Genomic DNA, 16552 nt, shown 5'->3' with positions numbered 1-16552 from the left:
GAGTCATCTCCAGGTTCATCTGGCAGATCATTTGTCTGCTCTCACCCCTAGTCAGGAAACAGTCCATGCTTGCAAGAGCAGCTCCAGTACAGAAATTAACAGTCCTACCATGGGGAACTTTGGGAGGATGGTTCTGCTCACGGGAGCAGAATTTTTCCCAGCTCACCAAATGCGTGAGGGTAAAAGAGTTCCCTCTTCTCCTTTTCTCAACTGCAGGAGAGGAGTGCTCTGCTGTACACGGTGCTCTACAAATACGTGCTTTGCAAGTTTACCAGATTTGCCAACAGCTAGATAGCTGAAAGCATGAGAAATGTTGGAGAATTAGACACTCCAATCACAGCTGATGAAATAGTCATTTAAAGCAATGCACTGGGTTGGAGCTCATTAGGAACAAACCTTTGACTTTCAAATACTAGGAAACCCCTAATAGTGTTCTCAGTCTTGGCAAAAATGCTCTCAATTCTAGGAAACACTCTCTCTGGAAGAGCATGAGCTGCCTTGAGTAAACTAAAGCAAGCCATGGCATGTGGGCTCACGCTCGCATGTAAAGGCAGCTCTGAGTTTGTATGTTCAAGGCGCAGCTTTATAAAAGCAGGAGTTTTATTCCCTAACTTGGGCCTGCCTCGCTCGCAACTTCCATGACCAAAGCCATGACCAAACCAGTAACCAGCATACTGTGAGAAGGGGGCTTGATAGCATGGTTACACATCAGCCTCTCGTTTAAGCAGCACAGTACATTAAGCTAGTGTGATTTATTTTTTTTTTCAGATGAAAAACCAAAAAAGGTGGAATCTGAATTTCTCCTCTGCCCTGCACCAATCCTGTACAAAAGCGGACAGTAAGTATTTGAAACAAATGTCATCCTGTGTTGTGCTAGAATTGGACCCCTTATTGCTGGTGTTCATCATGAGGGGTTTTGGCTAGAGGCAACCTTTTGTTGTTTTTACTGTGGGTGCATTGTTGTTGCATTTTTCCCCCATTCTTGTGGTATTTCCTTGGTGTATTTGCCAGCTTTGGAATGGGCTTTAAATAGTCATCTGTGACCAAATCAATTTGGACAGTGCCTTAAAAATGAATATCCAGCCAGTTTATTCAACACTGAAAAGGTCTGGCTTGTCATAACTTTTATGCAGATTAGCTGTTTTTACAGGGCATAATATGCTCTCTTCTGGGTAATCTTTAGGCTCATTGTTAAATAGATTACATGATCACTGACACTTACAAGCTATTATTAAAATCATGTGTCAAGCTGCATACCACTGCTGAACATGTAATGATAAAATGAGGCACAAATTTAGCAGCAGCAGCAATGGCATAACAGCGTGGTGGCTGCACTGCCGCTCTGGCCTTACTCTGAGTGTCACTGGCTGTGGCTGCACAGTACTTCTGGCCCTTCGAGGACTCATCCTTCCCTCCTCCTCTCGAGTTCAGACATGCCCTGGGCTTTTAAGATCACTTCGTTTTTCAGATTTGTGAAATCCTAAGCTAATCAGAAGTCAGAAAACAGTGTGTCAGCTCTTGGCCCTGCAGGAGGGTGTGGGCTTTCAGGCTGTTGGCTTTCTCCCTGTTTTGCAAGTAATTCTTCTCTGAGACTCATCTGGGATGAAGTTAATGTTAATCCAGTAGGAAGCCCAGCAGTTCGTTACAGCGCTACCTTGTCACTTTTCTGTGGCAATTCCTAGCAGTTTCAGAACTAAGTATATTGCACAGATTTTCAGTAGTTACTTTTCTGAGTTAAGCAACAATCAACCTTACAGCTGTGCTGTAAGACCCATAGCAAACCCCAAATACACATCTGTTTTGTGCATTAAATGGCAACCAGGAGGAAAAAAATTGGAAAGCAGTAGAAGGAAAAAAACCAACCTCAGCGATTAACCCCAGTGGAAGAGGCTGGGGTGAATCACTGCAGAGGAGCTGCATCACAGCCTGTGTGCGGCAGCCAGAGCTGCCCTCTGGGGAGCCAGCGCTGGCTGACGGCAACGCAGGGAAAACAAGCCTGGAGTACAGTTACATGGGAGCGGAGGAAGGGATGAGTGTTTAATGCTGTTCTGTTTTCATGATCCTCAAGTTGCCTGTTGCATAGCTATGTGAAATACTGATCTTGTCCTGTGTGCAGCAATTATTTGTTAGACCTACGTGCCTTTATGTTAAACTCTGCAGTTGCACCATTTTCCGTGGAGCTCGGGTGCATGTGGTTGTGTGCCAGTTGTGCAAACAGCTGTAAGAACATGCTGTCTTCACTGAAACAAATCAGCACCATGTGCGGCTTTAAGAGAACTGTCCTCAGAACAACCTAAGTCAGTCAGGTTAACAGCTCCTCCTCTCCATGCCAAGTATTTCAGTGGAGTTAGCTTAAAACAGAATCACAGCAAATTAGGCCCCCAGTATTAAGTACCCCAAGACCTGAAGCTGTAAATGCTTTCCACACACAATTAGTCTGAGAGTATGTAAACAGCCTATCCTGCCCAATCCACGTGAAATACACTGAATATTTATATACATTTAAGCACAGTTCAGGTTACTTGAACATGCTGTGTTCTTTCTTATCCTGTGAAGGGCTTGTTTAGCCTGCGAAGCATTACTGAAATAGAGAACTCACCATATTGTAACTGCAGTGTAGATCAAGCACTTAATTACAGCACGATTCTCAGCTGTGCTTCTAAGAAGGAATGCATGAACAAGACCCAAGAAGTTGTACAGGTTCACAGGAAATTTGGAAAAAAATGTGACTGTATGAAAAAAATGACTATGTGAAATATACTTCCATGATACTGAAGTAGTTAGGGCTTTGTCCCAGAGATAAAGCGTTTGCTATGCATAAGACTGACAGCTATGAACAATATGTACGTACTTGAACTCTTGACTGCGCATTGGCACAGCTCAGACTATTGCTGGATGACTCCCAGTAATTCCTCATGTACTGGAGCTAATATTAGTCGCTAATGTAGCAACAACCGGTCTGCTCTTCTTCTAGTGCTCTTTTGAGTGGAGTTAAAAGCAACACAAGCAGACGAAGTTAGCTTTGTGACTTTTAAAGCTGCAGCTTTGTTTCTGGGTAAACAGGAAGAACTCACTTCACAGGTTTCATTTTATTTTTCTAATTGGAAACACTTCTTGTTGACTGACTAGTTTGCAGTTTTCACAGGCAGAACAACAGAAACCCATATGGAACAGATGAAATGCCAGAGTACCCAAGATGTTGGGTTGGTAAACCCCTGGTCTCCTGGACTGATGCCATTGTCTATGTCTACTTTCTTTCCAGCTGCTGGCTGCATTTAGTTAGGAGGCTCCAAAATGCCAGCTGTAGGTTAAACCAAGCATTCTTTTCAAAGCTTATTTTTTTCACAGTACCACATAGCAGATGGATGTGGTATCCTTACGTTATGTGACAACATGACTGTGCTGCTTATGCCATTTAAAATACCTTCCTGTTGTGCTGCTTCAGAAGTGCAAAATTAGTCTGCTTATGAAACCAGCTTATTTTAGAGATACCTGATTAGCTAACAGATCAGAATTACTTGGGATCTCTACATGAGCAACCTATGCATTATTAAAAAAGTTAGAAAGTCCTGAAATAATCAAGAAAGGAAAAGTACCACCTACACGTACACTCTGCAGGAAGACAAGGGGAAAAACCCAAGTTAGATTGCTTTGCTTCATCTGTACTTAGAGAGATCTCTTAGATACTATGAGGGCAAGTGTAACATTACAACTGAGCTGGTTTGCTGAAAAGGACACCAATTCTACTGCATTAACCATTTCAAAGCCATATATTTGTAGGATCTTGCAGAATATTTGAGAAAAATCAGTTCCGCTTTTTAGCTTAGACTTGAATTTGCTGTGAAATCCCCTCTGCCTGCAATGCAAAGGCTATCAGTACAACAAATATTTCTTTTACTTTCTGAACATTTACAAGTTCTTTTATTTGATGAGTGGATGACAACAATGAAAATTTCAACTAGCCCAACAATACAATATTATACCAGTATATTTGTAGTGAATATTTACCTGTCTGCTGCTTAACTACCTCCGTTTGTTTGAACTCTGGTTTCTCATTAGAGGATTACAGTAAGAGATTTTGGATTTGCTGGTGCCTACTGAAAAAATCCGACTTGATCTTGTGCACATACTCATGTAAGCAAAGAAAGGTCGTGTCTAGGCTAGGCACAAAGTTACTAAAATAAACCAACAGGCTAAGCAATTATCATTGTTCTTAAAATAGTTTAGAGAACTACACAAGTTTGTTTTTAATGCAGCTGTAGTGTTGCTGGCCAGCTTCCACCTGTATGCATCCTGCACTTGAATTAACCGTCTTTGCTCTAAGATTAGGTCATAAAATTAAGTGAGCTTTTCCTCCCCAGTCCAGCAAGACTGAAGCTTCTGATAAATTGAAATACATAGACTGAATCTATCCAAGCACATGTACATAAAGTTGCGTTTCAAAACGCCAACAGAAGGGCAGACACGGGGTTAAGTGGGATCCCTGCTTTCATTTCAGTATCACATGGTTTCCCTCTCAGTTGAGTGACATTCTGACACCCTTGCAGAGAATGGCACTCGACTCAACCCATCTGAAGGTGCCCTGGGACAGGAGCAGGCAGCATCTCTCCTTGGGCTTGTAAGCTTAAAGAATAACAAAGCCAAAAAGGATAAATCCAAACGTACACCTTGCTCACATTACCTTGAATTTATGATCAGATTGCTTGCAGAGATGGTGCAGTCTGCACTAGTGTTTTATTGATGACCTTATTTGCCCTCTATTCAAACTGTGTTGGCTTCTGCTTGCATGTATCCCTTCCTGCATCCTGTCCAGCTTGAACAGCTGGTGGCACTTGAAGAGGAAAGATTAAACAGGAATTATTTTCTGTGTGGTAGGAAGGAAAATTGCTATGCTTCTATTCTCATATTCTTAGTTGTCTCCAGTTTCAAAGTAGCTGACTTGAGTTTAGTCTCCAGCATGCAGTTCCCTTCAAACAAAGCACACAATGCATGAAAAAAAAAAATCTGATTGTCGCTAACAGATTAAGTATCTCTGGTAGTAAGAGCTCCTGGCCACAGCACAAGTTCAGAAGTTTAGTGCTAACTCTAAATGTGCTTCCTATCCAGACATTCCAGTAAGGAGTTACGTAGGGAAAATTTAACAGTATTGAGCAGCTCAGGAGAGTCTAACTGGGGGATAAACAGCTCAGCCTCTACAACGGTAGAACAAGTAAGAGCTTTTGTCCTGGAAAGAAGACAGGATGAGAAATGATCTCCAGGAGTAAGCTTGTTGCTTTATGTTGGAACTGCAAATGCTACCTTGAGACATGCTTTTTATTTAGCTGTTAACCAGATTCCTCGCAGGAGGAGCGTGTGCCATTCAGGTCTCTGCTCTTGCTGTTGACAGCAGCTGCTTTGCATGTTCTGCACTCACTTGTGAGCTCAGTGGCAGCCCGGGCGGAATTCAGAAACACAAACCGCATGTGCGCTGTCTGCACTGTCTTTGCAGGTCTTCAGCTAGTAATACTTGTTTGGTTCTGTTTTATTGCTGATTGCCTCTTTGATCTCATCCCTTAGTCTTTGGGAATAAAGAGATGGGGGAAGAAAGAAGTAACCATCTCCTTATGTTCTGTAGCACCTTCAGGCTTTCAGTAACCTATTTCAGGACCTAGCGTAACCACCTGTTGCAGCCATGTGGCTTCCTCTTCATAAGTTCGTCAACTTCCCTACATGTGAAAATAAAACCTTTTTTTTGTAGGTTCTGTTTCACTTTTAGAAAATAATTTTTTTTTTCCACATCAGGAATTAAGTCCTGTAACATTTAGTAATGCTGTGTGGCTGTTCAGATTTGACCGTTTGCATTACCTGCCCTCTGTCTATTTTTGTTTGAGGTAGTGCTAAACCAAGCTCAATCTCTGATCTTTTTTATACCATTTTTTTTGACGCCTGTGACAGCCTGAATGCAGGCAAGGGTTTTCTCTCTCTGGCTGTATGACCTTACTCTGAAGTACAGATTTAAGGCAGAACAAGCTGCTCTGGTTTTTGCTGTGGATGATGTGCAGGGCTGAGAACAATGGCAATTAACCACAAGCTTCAAGTTAAACATAGCTTGGAGAGCATCTCTCAGCATGGGCTTAAGGGAAGCCGAGGCTTGTAGCTCTGTGCAGTTGGAGAAGCAGACCTGTGAAACCAGTGCATTTCTTCCTATAGGTTTCTAACAAACCAATGTAAAACCAGTTTCAAGTAAAACAGTACTATGGGAGCCTATTTAAGACTTACTCATGGCAGTTCACGGGATGCACCAAGAAGTTCCTGCTCTCTGCTTTAGGTGATCTTTACAGCAGCTATGCAGGCAAAACCTGGGACTGGCTGAAAGACCAGGCTTTCTCTCCCAAGCTGTCACTGGCACTCCTGCCCTCTGGTTTTGCCTCTCTGGGAAACCATCTCTCAATAAAAAGGAGAAGCATGTGCTTCATACTTAATTCTAGGTGCTTTGAGGGAAAGATGTTTTCAAGACAGTGCAACTGTGGTAGTTTGACTCTTCCTTCCCAGTTTTGAAGTGTCATTTTTATTAATACCAGCACCACATTTCAGAGGAAGAGCACGGACACATGAAGGAAGAGACACAGTGAAGATGAATGGATTGTGGGCTCCATCCTCCAAATTACCTCATTTGGTTTCTAGACAGCTGCTCTCATTTGAGAGCAGCTGAAAGGTGTTCTACAAAATGGTTGTCATGGCAGGCTTCTGACAAAGGATGCTAACTGTTCCCCCTCCCGCCCTGCCTAGCCCAAAGAGAGCATGTTAGCCTCTGCTCCATTCACTGCTTCCTGTGACTTGAACCTGGGAGCCAGGGACTGAAGAATTGCTTTTGAATTTTGTCTCTCAGGCAACAAGAGCATGTTCCATTGGCCAGCACTGTTTGAGTTCATTATGCAGGCAGAGTGCCATGCAAGAGCTCGCATCTTCAGGGATATGTACAATATGTGCAGGAGCGGTGAATCCATCCTTTTTCGAGTTTGACTTGACAGTACCAAGAAAAGCCTCTTCCACTGTTAATTTCCTTTTCTCCCACACCTGTAGGGCCTTAAACAAGCCTCACTGCTTCCTCCAGTGTGCTAGTACACTTGCAGTACTAAGAGGCACATAATTAAGGCCATTACCTGGAGCATTGCAGTTTTTCTTAGCACACAGTGATCGCATTTCAGTACATCTATTCCTTACTGCAGCTCCTTTGAGATCTTGGCTTTTTCCCTCCTTTTTTCCTGGGGTTGATAGTGGCTCTAAAGAGGTCAAAGCAGTGTTAAAGTAGTGGTGCTTTCTTTGTAAGGTGACTGATGTTTAATATGTTTGCCTAATTAACTTCAGACTAATAATTCTAACCCATTAAGTAGCTAGTTAGTACATGTTTGGAATAAACACATCTGGTCCTGCACCGAGTGCAGGTTCTGCCTGTGTGTGGGTGACAGATGTGCTGGTGGCTTCCCCAGCGCTCTCTTTTAAATAATTAACAGCACACTGGTGAAGTAGCCTCAGCCAGCCAGCCTCGGAGCCAGCTGCCTAGTCTCAGAACCACATCTGCGGACATGTGCCTCATCTCGTTAGTCTGCTCCAGCTATTACAGTCCCTCCCCTTTGGTATTTCAAAAGCAACGTGTGGCTTTAAGAAACACCCTTTTAAATAACATTGGACTCTTGGCTTCTGGTCTGAGAAGCAGCAGAAGCAGGAATATGTCAGGCCACCCAAGGGGCAAACAGTTCTGAATTCACAAGCCTGGCAGATTGATCTCTCCTCCCAAACAAAGGGCTTTTCAAACAGTCCCGCCCTGCTGTTTCATTGCTTGGAGTTGCTGGGCTAGGTTTGGAAACAACCTTCTTTTGAAGGAAATGTCATCTTGTGGTAGCCTACTTCTCTAGGTGGTCAAATAGCATCCTAGGCTGGAGCAGCTGGTAATTCTTATCAGTCTCAGAGGTGTGAAAAAGCTGAGATGACTTCCATGCAGAAGAGATCATTCCTTCCAACTCAGCTGTTATTTTGGTTTTTTTTAGATTTTGGCTTTTTGTGGTGAGGCTGTTTTAAGTTTTTTTCCCCAGGGGGAGGAATTGTGTCGATAAATTAAATAAACAGCAGGATATTTTGCAAGAGGTTAATTTGCACAAAAACTACTTTTAAAAAGTGAGACCTGAGTCCTTGCTTACCACAGGGCAAGGTAAGATTTATTCCTGAGGGCCTGTGAACCCTGATCAGTCTGTGCCTGGACCATAGTGGTTAACATGCAGCTGTCATTAGTTGTAGTGATACTGCTGGGTCTGTGACCTTTGTTTTGTAAGGCATCAACAATAGCACAGCTGCCCCTGCATAGCTGAGATCTCAAACCTGCAATTTGGCAAGGGGAAGAGCACAAATTGGATAAATATACATAAACACATTGTGAAGGAAGGGAAAACAGAACAGAATGAACCAGAGCATCATCCTACAACTTGTTTGATAGGGATGATTTAAGCAGGCATATGGTATAGTTAAATGTGCTTTCAAAAACATTGGCCTGATTCTTCAAGCAAATATGAAAGAAATATCTAAATAGGAAGAGAGCTGATAGCGCATCATTAGTTCTCTCAAAGGAGGCATATGAGTGCCTTTGGAAATGCTTGCGAGTGGGGGCTGGGTGTGAATGATAAGCAGATTTACATCCCCACACACAAAGTGTCATTAACTTATTGTTAACATTACACAATTCTACTTCCTTCTAATGCTGCAAGCACTAAGGAAACAAGCAGGCAGTAAGCTAATATTTAGACCTAACCCTGCACCCATTTTTACATCTTAATAGCTCAGCATTGGCATAACAGACCACTGCAGCCACTGTGATACCTCTCACACCCGAGAGTTCCCATCCACCAGCCACACTGCCTACCACACGCATATTTAAGAACTAAAATCACTGCCGTGCTCCTCCTACATCACGACCTTTCAGCGCTCTGTTCTTTAGTAATTCCGTAACAATCCTCAGTTAAAATTAGCCTTTTTCTTTCTGCATTTCTTTTACCAGATGGAAAGAAAATACAAAGTATCTAAAACTACAAAATTCTAAATGTGTTATTACAAAGTAAATCTAAACATATGATACTCTTCACAAGTCACACCAGGTGGATCTCCCACAGAAGCTACATGCAAATACTCAAATTCACAAAACCAGGTTATTTCCAGAGCATCTAGGTAAACACGCGAGATGACAAAGTTATCAGCTTGTCTGAATAAACACATCAGGTTCATTAATTTGAGGAGAACATTCATTTGTCTGCCCTACGGAGTACTGAGAGAAGTTGTGTGTATCCTAACTGAGTTTTCTTGTGACAAGGAAGTGAAGACCCAAAAACCAGATGAATGACATGATTACTGTTGCTTACTATGGCTGTGGCTGGAGTTGCTGTTATTTTTGTTACTCTCCTTGGCTGAGAAAGGTAAAATGTTGGGGAACATGCTGTAAGCACAGAGAAAAAGTGCCAAAGAAGGCAAGTTGCATGAAAGCTACAGGTTAGACTTGTGTGTCTTTCAGAGTCATTTAAGAAGAGGTTAATGTTTCATGTGGTGTGTTGAGTTTTTTCTGTTCTCTTTCCAACTAACAAATTGCATTCACCTTCTTTTTGGGGTATTGTTAACTAAATAGCCTCATCACAACCTTTATGACAACCGATCAAGAGATTCATTTGGCCACACAACTAAATGATTCCTTAGTGTAGCAGTGGGCAATGCACATCATGAGTACTTAGCCACTTGAAAGTTAGGAAACTTGTTTAAGCATTCAAGCGTAGGTTTAAGGACCCATTTACAAAGTCTCCTTCTCAGTCTATAAACTACATTGCAACTTAACATTGCCTGACCAGCAACTTGTCTAGAGAAAAGGGGAGCAATTCCAGTTAGGATTCAATAGCATTTCTCAGTTAAGAAGCAGCTTGTTGACTGAAATACTCCACATTCTGTGCAACCCCAGTCATCACCATAAAAAGGCAGAGGCACCATAACCCCACTTGAGTAGTTACCTCACAGTAACTGACTGTATCTTTGGAAGTGCTCGATAAAGAACAGGCAGTCCACCATAGCAAAAGGAGGTACTGGCCATCAGGAGAAACACCGGGCTTCCTTGGGCTTGCAAGCCTTCCCAGAGCCTCGCTGTTCGCCCCACACACAGCAGTTCAGCAGTTCTCTAATACAGAGCTCACAACAATAGCCAACGCCCGGGGGAAGAGAAAAGGAGAATCCTCACCCCCTTTTGACTTCCTGCTACCCTTGTCAGCCATGTGATGTGCTCACAGATTGGTAGGAAAACAATCAGATCAGGTTGTTTTCACCTGCTGTTCTCATGCTAGAGCTTCTGTGCTCAGGTGACTGGAATACTTCTCCATCATGGATGTAGGCGTGGCTAATTAGGCCAGTTGATTTGATAATAACATTATCCTTCAATGTCAACAGCTGTTCTTCCCCAGTAGCACTGGGTAAAGAGAGTTGCTGTGAATCATGTCCTCTTCCACCTGGACTAATTCTTTTCTTTCCAAAGTCATGCACACCTAGCATTTATTTTCAGCAGCAGCACTTACATTTTTTTTCTTCCCACTTTGTTCCAACAAAAATCAAGAGGAGTATGGTTACCGATCACTGGTTACATACATAGTGCTATCTACCCCCTCCAAAATAGCAAGAGAAATAAACTTGAGTAGGGGGAAATAAAAAATATAGCTGGACTAGGCTTAATGTCCGTTATAAATATTAACTTCTGAAAATATTTTAGAAATACATTTAGTTTGACACAATTAGATTATAATGGGAACTATTCACAGCTGGAAGGATCCTCAATGGGTTGCATAGGCTAACTGGCTCCTAAGACATATGGGTCTGGTGTTAAGATCAGTAGTAATTTCTGCTGCAGTCCTTCTCGTTCCTCAGCAGGGCACACGGTGTTCCCAGAGCATTAGGAAAGTGCGTGAGCAGAACTAAGTGCTTGATATTATGCAGTGGACATAGTATCCTGGGCTGAATTAATAGACTAATTTAACATAATAATGACATTTCATACCCTGTTACTGCAGGTTCCCGTGATTCTGTGAGATCGGAGCTAAGTCGTTGCTGCCTTCTAGTTCTTTCAAATTCCCCAGCACGTTTCCCATGGAAAGCCAAGCCCAGCCAGCCAGCATACTGAACCCTGTGCTGAGAACGCGAGGCAGTTCTGGGGTGACAAGAGGGGCTGCTAAGGGAGCTGGAATTTGAATTTATGTCAGTGCTGAGCCGCACAAAGAACGGGCAGGTGGGCGCCAGGGCAGAGTTTGTACTAATTCTGTGCCAAAACCCCAGAACACCACAACCATTTCCATTGAGTGCAAGTCTTGGTAGCCTCAGAAAAATAATTAAATATTCCTTTTTATGCCTGTGTGGGTGGTGGGAGGAAAACAGCTCTGACCATTGACCCTAACTGCAGATTATTGACTGTCCCCATCGACTCGAGTATACTGTTTCCCGTGCTTCCCAGGCGTAGATGGCCCTTGGCACAGCGGGACTGCACTGAGTGGCAGGCAAGGTTTGTAGCCCTGCTCCAAGGGAACCTGCTGTGGCCTTAGGCACCTGGCACTTTGGGTCTAGGAACAGCCACGAAACCAGAAGCATGGTCTCAAAACGCCTTCCTCCATGGCGTTGGGTTGCCGCCTCCTGCTGCAGGGAGCCAGAGCTGTAGTCCTGGGGTGTCTGTTAACCGGGAACAGGGGAAAGGATGCTCTGGGCCTTGGGTGGTGAGGATCGGTGGGTAAATACCTGGTGTATCCCCAGCAAATAATTGCCAGCGATTTCAAAGTAAGTCACGTTGGTCAGATGAAACCCCTGTGTCCATACAGTGAGACTGGCGTTGATCCCACTGAGACATCATCACCATCGCTCACAGTCCTACGGCTGTCTCCCCTACCCCGTACCTGAGCAGCAGTTGTCTCCCTGTGTGTGCCACTACGCCTGCTTTTTACCCTTCAGGCACAGAATGAGGGGTAGCACGACTGAGGCTGCCTCCTCGGCACCGAAAATTTCAGTCTGCCTCCTGAGGTGAGGTCAGTATTGTCTGGCCGTGGAGCTCTTCCTTCAAACTAAAGCACGAAATACCTGCATGGAATGACACTTTTTGTTTGCTGCAGCTGTGAACAGCGGTGAATATTTCTATGTGGTAAAAACCTGAACGCACCATTGTCAGTCACAGTGGGTTCCAGTTTCCCCATCCTTCAGGTGACCATCAAAATAAGGGACAGCCACGGCGGCAGCCCGTTGTGCTGCCGGGCTGTTGTGTGGGGGATAGTGTGTTACGTGGGGGGTAAAGTGATAGGCATGCAAAACGTCACACTGAAATCGCTAGTGCCAACAAACCCTTCTTCCACCGCTGGTACTGACTCTCCAGTGTGCGATTGCTGTATGCGTATAAATATACACGTGGGTGCGTGTGTGTGTGTATAGGTATCGTCTGAACACACACACACACACACACACACTCTCGCCACTGGCTTACTGATATTAACTGAGTAATAAAGCTAGATATTAATTCATGGGGGCAGGTTTTTAAAGGGAAAGCATTCTGAAATACATAGATTTATTTTTTTCCTTCCCACTACATACAGCATTTTAGCTATTTTAGTGCTGGCACTTGATTCCAAAATACCTTTGTCACCATAATTTTAATAACTTTTTGAGCAGTTGCCAGTTCAATTTTCAGTGCGTGAAAATTGGAGGTAAATTATTTATTACTTCCAGCAAATGTCTTTCACAATTTTATTTAATTTTTTCATCTTTTTTAATGGGTCATAAAATGGCAGTCTTTTATTGGATACTCATAAAGTAAGGAGGAAATGAATACTTTGCAAATAGGTTACCGTGGATGGAAATGTCAGCCGTATTTCACAGGGTATGAAATGCTTCAGACCAGAGCTGTACTGACATATGGCCGTTGGACCACGCTCCTCTTCTGTAACAGTAAAATGGCAGTGGATGTAAAGGAAAGAAAGACTTGCAATTATTGGGGTTTTTTTTGTAAATTATTTATTAGAATGGCCAGTGGGCCATGACTGATGCAGTTTAAAGTCACGAGTCTTGTGGTTAACTTTGGTCGTACATAAGAACATGTTTTATAAGCTCTTTTTGGACTAAGTTTTCCAGGATTGATTCCCATCCAAAAAGTGATCCTTCACAGACAAAATATAGGAAACTCACGTTGAGCAAGGGCTGTGAACTGTAGATAAACCCCACAGTTTTTCCTGTTACGATGAAATAGCTTTAAAAGTATGGACTGCTGGAAAATGGCACATTGAACCTGTGGCACACAGACAGCAGTGAGTTTGTGAACATCTGCACAGCATCTTAATTGTACATGCTGGGTAGCTCAGGTTTGTCTTGTCTCTGATTCCACTGTACTCAAGTGCTGGCTTAGAAGTGGTCAGAAGATAGGACTGGCTAAAAGTCTTAAAACAATGCTGAATTTGGGCGCTTCTGCGGGTTTGGGGAGCAGTGTGAAGGGCTGCACTTGCCTGTCCCTGGAGGCTTGTTCCCGCAGCCGGTGTTTGTCAGGCTAGACATGGAGAAGCTGGTCGATGCCTTGTGTTTTGGGGTATAACTGCAGGAGGGCCAGGGTATCTATGCACAGGGTGAGTGGGCCTCGATTATTAGCACGTCCACTTGTTACCCTCGGGGTCTGCCTCCCCATCCCATGTGCACAGGGGTAGGATCACACTGCGACCCACGCAGAGCATGTCACACAGCAGAGGTGAGGTTTTGGCTGGGCATTGCAGGATGCCTTCCTGGGTTGCTACAGCAACATCAACATTTACATTTCCTGAGTCTTTGTGGGTTTCTAATCAGGGTTGAGGTGAGGAGACACTCTGTTCTGCAGCAGCTTTCAAGAGCTCGTGCTTGGTTTTGTTCTGTGCTGGTATGAAACTAGTATCAGTATCTTAGCTAACCTCTCCTTGCAAGTACAGGGTTCTGCCAAAGGTCCGGTTTCCCTCAGGGCCAGTCCGCCCCCCGCCATGCATGGCTGTGCTGTTGGGGTGCGACCAGGTTCACTGCAAATCCAGCACAGTGAGGTTCAGACATGGGTCTCACGCGCCAGCAAGGTCTCTCCTTTGGTGCTAGGGTGGGACGCTGACGCCTCTTCTTTTCTCTCGCTCTTTCTGCATACCTCAGCCGAAGGAGAGGCCATTTTCCTTGAGTCGTTGGAAAACAATTAAGATACTATGGGTGTAGTCATGTAAATCGCATAAATAATTACGGGGAGATGTGGCAATACAGACTTACACATCCAGGCATTCAGTGCCTGTGGAGACATTTTTGAGGCGTTTCTGATCAGCTCCACCAGGAGACTGAAGGTACGGTCTTACGGCCAGCTGGCCAAATTCTGCGCTGCTTCTTCCCTAGTGAGCTGAGGCTGTCATGAAAAACCTGCAGTCTCATAGCCCTTTAAATGGTATTCCTCCAGTCTGCAGAAAAAAGGATCAGCGGAGGTCCGAAGATTTAGAAATGTTACCTGGTGACACAGGCTGGTTCAGCTCTTAGCTGATTTCAGCTTTTCTGAAGGAACCTGGCAGTCACCACTGGGAAATGAAGGTGCCCCAGATAGAATCACTGCTGAATGTCATCTCGTTTTCAAAATATTTGCAGTTTATGCAGAGTGCTGAGCTAAAAGCCTCACACGTGGACAGTTACTAGTAAACACTAGATGTAGTTATGTATAGCTCTTTCTCTTGGATGTTTGTGAATGAGTGAGTAGAAGGAATAGGGCAGCCAGTGTCTGGAACTCCGCATTTGAAGGGGTAGTGCTTATGTGAATCAGGAGTACACACAGCCCATCAAACAGGTGGATGTGAAAGAAATAAAAAAATCCATGTTTCTGATACCCTACAGACACGACAATTTCAGGAAGAAGTGATTTTTGTATGTTGACAGGTTCATCCTTTTGAAGATGAGATAATTATCTGTGTGAGTTCACTCTGTAGCTTCTAGAACTGAGCGAGTATGATCAACTCCCATGAAATCTCAAGTGGCTCATCCCTGCAGCTGTGTATCAGAATGGAGGCTGAGAGGGAGACTGGTTGTTCCTCCCTCACCGTATCAGCGCTGATAGCTGATGTGTTCAGTGAGCCTGCTACTTGGGATATCTGTCAGGCCTCCTGACAGCAGCACGTCGGGGGAGCGCACAGCCTGACAGCAGCGCGGTGGCACACGGCGCCAGGGACTCCGCAGCCGCTCTTAGCGCAGTCCGTGGGAGTCGGCGAGCTGTGGGTGCACGTGCTGTCGGTGCCCTTTTCTGGGGCCGTCTGTATTGCCGGGACGGCATACAGAGGTGTTGCTGTGAGCGAGGAGCAGGTGAGGGTGACAGGAGCTTGCTCGGTGGCATCCCCTAAAAACAGGGGTAAGCTCCCCGCTTTAGTAACTGTCTGTAAGAATTGGCCTGAGCAGGCCCCGCAGTACGCGTCTGTTTGGTTCAGGGCAAGCTTCTTCCTGGGCGTTTTTGCTGGACTGAGATTTTGGTGCCACTTGTGAGGATCTGTTTCCACCAACTCACAGACTCTAATAGGAGTTGTTTAATTGTAATTTACCTGGTGCCTGAGCGTGGCTGTGTTCTGAAGTGAAGACAAAGAGCTTAAGACGCCGGAGCTGTGTCCCGGTGACCCTGCCCGCTTGGCCCACCGCCCCGCAGGGGCTTGGCCAGGTCTCGGAAGAGAATAGGTAGCAGACATCCTTACTCACTGGTTTTCTCCTAAAGCCCAGGTGGAATATTTCGGTAGGGAATGGAGCCAGAAGGCAGCTCTCAGGGCTGTACAGCACATCAGCCGAACTAAGGTTTTTTTGGTGAGGCTGGAATTCAAAGCTGCCTTTTCCAGTAGAAGACAGCAGAGATAACGTTAGCGCATCGCAGTCCTTCGGGGAATCCCTGTTTGAGCGGAGCTTGTCAGTGGACATACGCAGGCCAGCTCTGTGTTGCAAACAGTGACGTGTAAACATGGGGACTGGTTCACTTAGAAATCTTCGCTATTCTACAAAATTTTTCATACTACCTAGAGGTACTTTCCACAAGATACCTGGGCAATGATCCTTTTATTTTGTATGGGCTAAGATGCTCTTCTGGAGTGTTTAACCTTGCCTGTTTCAGCCAGGACTCATCCGGCTCACACGGGCAAGTAGCGTGAAGTGTGGTAGCTACAGAACTCTGCGAGAGAAAGACTAATACAGATGTCCCATGTGAAGGCAAGAGAGAACACTCCTTATACATTTAAGAAAATAATACGTACTGCAGCAGGAGTATGTAGTTTGCTGCATGACATGGGGAAGGCAGAAAAAAAAAAGAGTGACTTTTGCTTCAAGCTTTAAAGCGTAAGGGGGAAACGGAGTGAGAAGTTTAATGGGATTGAATGTTAAGTCTTGCTTGAAACCTGGACTTTTTCTAAGATGTGAGCCAAGAAAGCCCAACACCTAAGTCTTAGGTGCAGAGACTCCCAAGATACGCTGTCCCTCTGACGTGGAAGCAGTTAGTGTGACACGCAGCACGTCAGTGCGCTGC

At 44.5% G+C, this 16552-nt stretch overlaps 1 protein-coding gene across 1 annotated transcript in view; it reads left to right on the top strand.

Moving 5' to 3' along the window:
• ANTXR2 (ANTXR cell adhesion molecule 2) overlaps positions 1-16552 on the top strand; it is a 104095-nt gene that overhangs the window by 34094 nt on the left and 53449 nt on the right. The window contains exon 10 of the mRNA XM_086746949.1: positions 769-838. Coding sequence (XP_086603075.1) covers positions 769-838 — 70 coding nt within the window. The remainder of the gene's footprint in view (positions 1-768; positions 839-16552) is intronic.

This window comes from Chlamydotis macqueenii, chromosome 4, assembly GCF_036417535.1.
Source record: "Chlamydotis macqueenii isolate bChlMac1 chromosome 4, bChlMac1.mat, whole genome shotgun sequence".
NCBI lineage: Eukaryota > Metazoa > Chordata > Aves > Otidiformes > Otididae > Chlamydotis > Chlamydotis macqueenii.
Note: the sequence above shows the minus strand (reverse complement) of the source record. Positions and strands in the feature narration are given on the sequence as shown.